Genomic DNA, 1,832 nt, shown 5'->3' with positions numbered 1-1,832 from the left:
CATACACATACTATACTGCTGCCCCATAAAATTAGATTACTAAATTATTAGATTAGATTAAAATGTTAAAAATAAAATTGTTTTGTTTAATATTGACAGGTAAAGCAGTGTTATTTAAAAAAAATATATTATCTGTTGTAGTGCATGATATTATCTACCCAGGCAATTAGAGATGAGAAGCAAATAGGATACAGAATAACAATTAAGAAGGAGTAAGTATATCTATAATAATAAATGCATTTTATTCTATAAAATTATTTTTCTGATTAATTTTACAATTTTTACAGTGCCAACTTATTCCGCTGTGCTTTACAATATTATAAAAGGGGAAAATGAATTTTCAGTCTAGAGGAGATGGGGTATAAAAACATCTATACAAACTTCATAATCAAGTGCTCAGATAACAATTTATCTTGATATCCATAATTAAAGTTTTTTGTTTTTGCATTTTTGTTCATGTTAATATATTTTAAAATATAATATAATAATATTGTAGAATAATATGTTTATTTTATCATATTCTCCTGATATTTGATTAACTTTGCAGGCTTCTGAAACAAAATAGACATCATGGTACTTCATATTTTAACAGCTGTTGGATTCACCCCTTTGGTGGTGATTGGCGTTCCGAGCAATGTGTATATTGTATGGAGATTTACCTTCATTAGGATACTGGAGAAGAAGTTGCTACCAACAAATATGATCCTAATGGTTTTAGCACTTGTGAACCTTCTTCTACTTCTTGCTCGGGCAATTCCTCAGTATATGTATGCCATGGTGTTGGAGAACCTACTTGATGATGCTGTGTGCAAGCTAATTGTGTACAGTTACAGAGTGTGTAGAGCAATGTCCATTTCTTTCACAAGTCTACTTAGCTGTCACCAGTGTACACTTATTGCTCCAGTTAATAAGCTATGGGGTTTTCTCAAACAAAAAATATCCCAGAATATGTTGATAATCATTTTTGTCATCTTGATCATCAATCTTGTGCTCTACTCATCAAGTCTTGTGTATGCCCAAGCAAAGAAGAATTTCACAAATACGCCATATACCTTGCACATGATTACATGTCACACAGACTTTTTAACCTATGCTTCTTTTTTCATAAATGGGACATTATTGGCCATTAAAGACTTTCTATTAGTGGGATTGATGACATTTGCAAGCAGTTACATGGTGAATGTATTGCTCCATCATCAGCAAGTCGTTAAAAGTATTCGGAGCTCAGACAACAGTCAAGGAAAATCTAAAGAGTACAAAGCATCTAGAGCTGTCATTTTATTGGTTGTCCTCTATGTGATGCTTTTTGGTCTTGATAATTTCATGTGGCTTTATTCCACGTTTCATGTTTACCCTGATTTAAACAATGCAAGAATAATACTAGCTTGTTCCTACTCTGCTTTAAGTCCTATAGTCATCATTGCCACCAACCCTAAATTATATCTGATAAACTGTTCACACATAAAAAATTTGATGGGTACCAACCATCGAGAATATTCGGACAAAAATACTTGTGTAAGCTACATTAGCAATTAAGAAAATGAAAGCATTTTTAAAGACAAGTATTTATTAAAATCTGTAGTGCATACATTTATTAATATTACAGTCTTCAATACCCTTTTCTTCATAGATATGTGTGGCCTAGTCTCCTCTATGTTATCTAGCAATTATTTTCTCCTTTTACTTCCAAGTGGTGAGAATCAGAAAGGCAAAATGTAGGCTATTTTAGAAAAATTATCGAATTCAGCTTTTGTAACAGCTTGACTATTAGGGATATTTACTAAAGGGAGAATTCAAAGTTAATTTCAAATTTAAAGCCAAAGTAGCTGAAC

At 31.8% G+C, this 1,832-nt stretch overlaps 1 protein-coding gene across 1 annotated transcript; it reads left to right on the top strand.

Annotated features, from left to right (window-relative positions):
* Nucleotides 1-570: 570 nt before the first annotated feature.
* LOC134600186 (olfactory receptor class A-like protein 1) lies at nucleotides 571-1,536 on the top strand. The gene has a single exon (XM_063445002.1). It carries the CDS (start codon nucleotides 571-573, stop codon nucleotides 1,534-1,536), a length of 966 nt encoding a protein of 321 aa, XP_063301072.1.
* The last annotated feature ends 296 nt before the right edge of the window (nucleotides 1,537-1,832 follow it).

Source organism: Pelobates fuscus, chromosome 1 (genome assembly GCF_036172605.1).
Source record: "Pelobates fuscus isolate aPelFus1 chromosome 1, aPelFus1.pri, whole genome shotgun sequence".
In the NCBI taxonomy this organism is placed as follows: Eukaryota; Metazoa; Chordata; class Amphibia; order Anura; family Pelobatidae; genus Pelobates; species Pelobates fuscus.
The sequence above is the reverse complement of the archived record's forward strand: the minus strand, read 5'-3'. Positions and strand labels throughout refer to the sequence as shown.

What these genes read in the sequence shown, in the direction of transcription:
- LOC134600186 (XM_063445002.1), top strand. Translation starts at nt 571, where the DNA reads ATGGTACTTCATATTTTAACAGCTGTTGGATTCACCCCTTTGGTGGTG.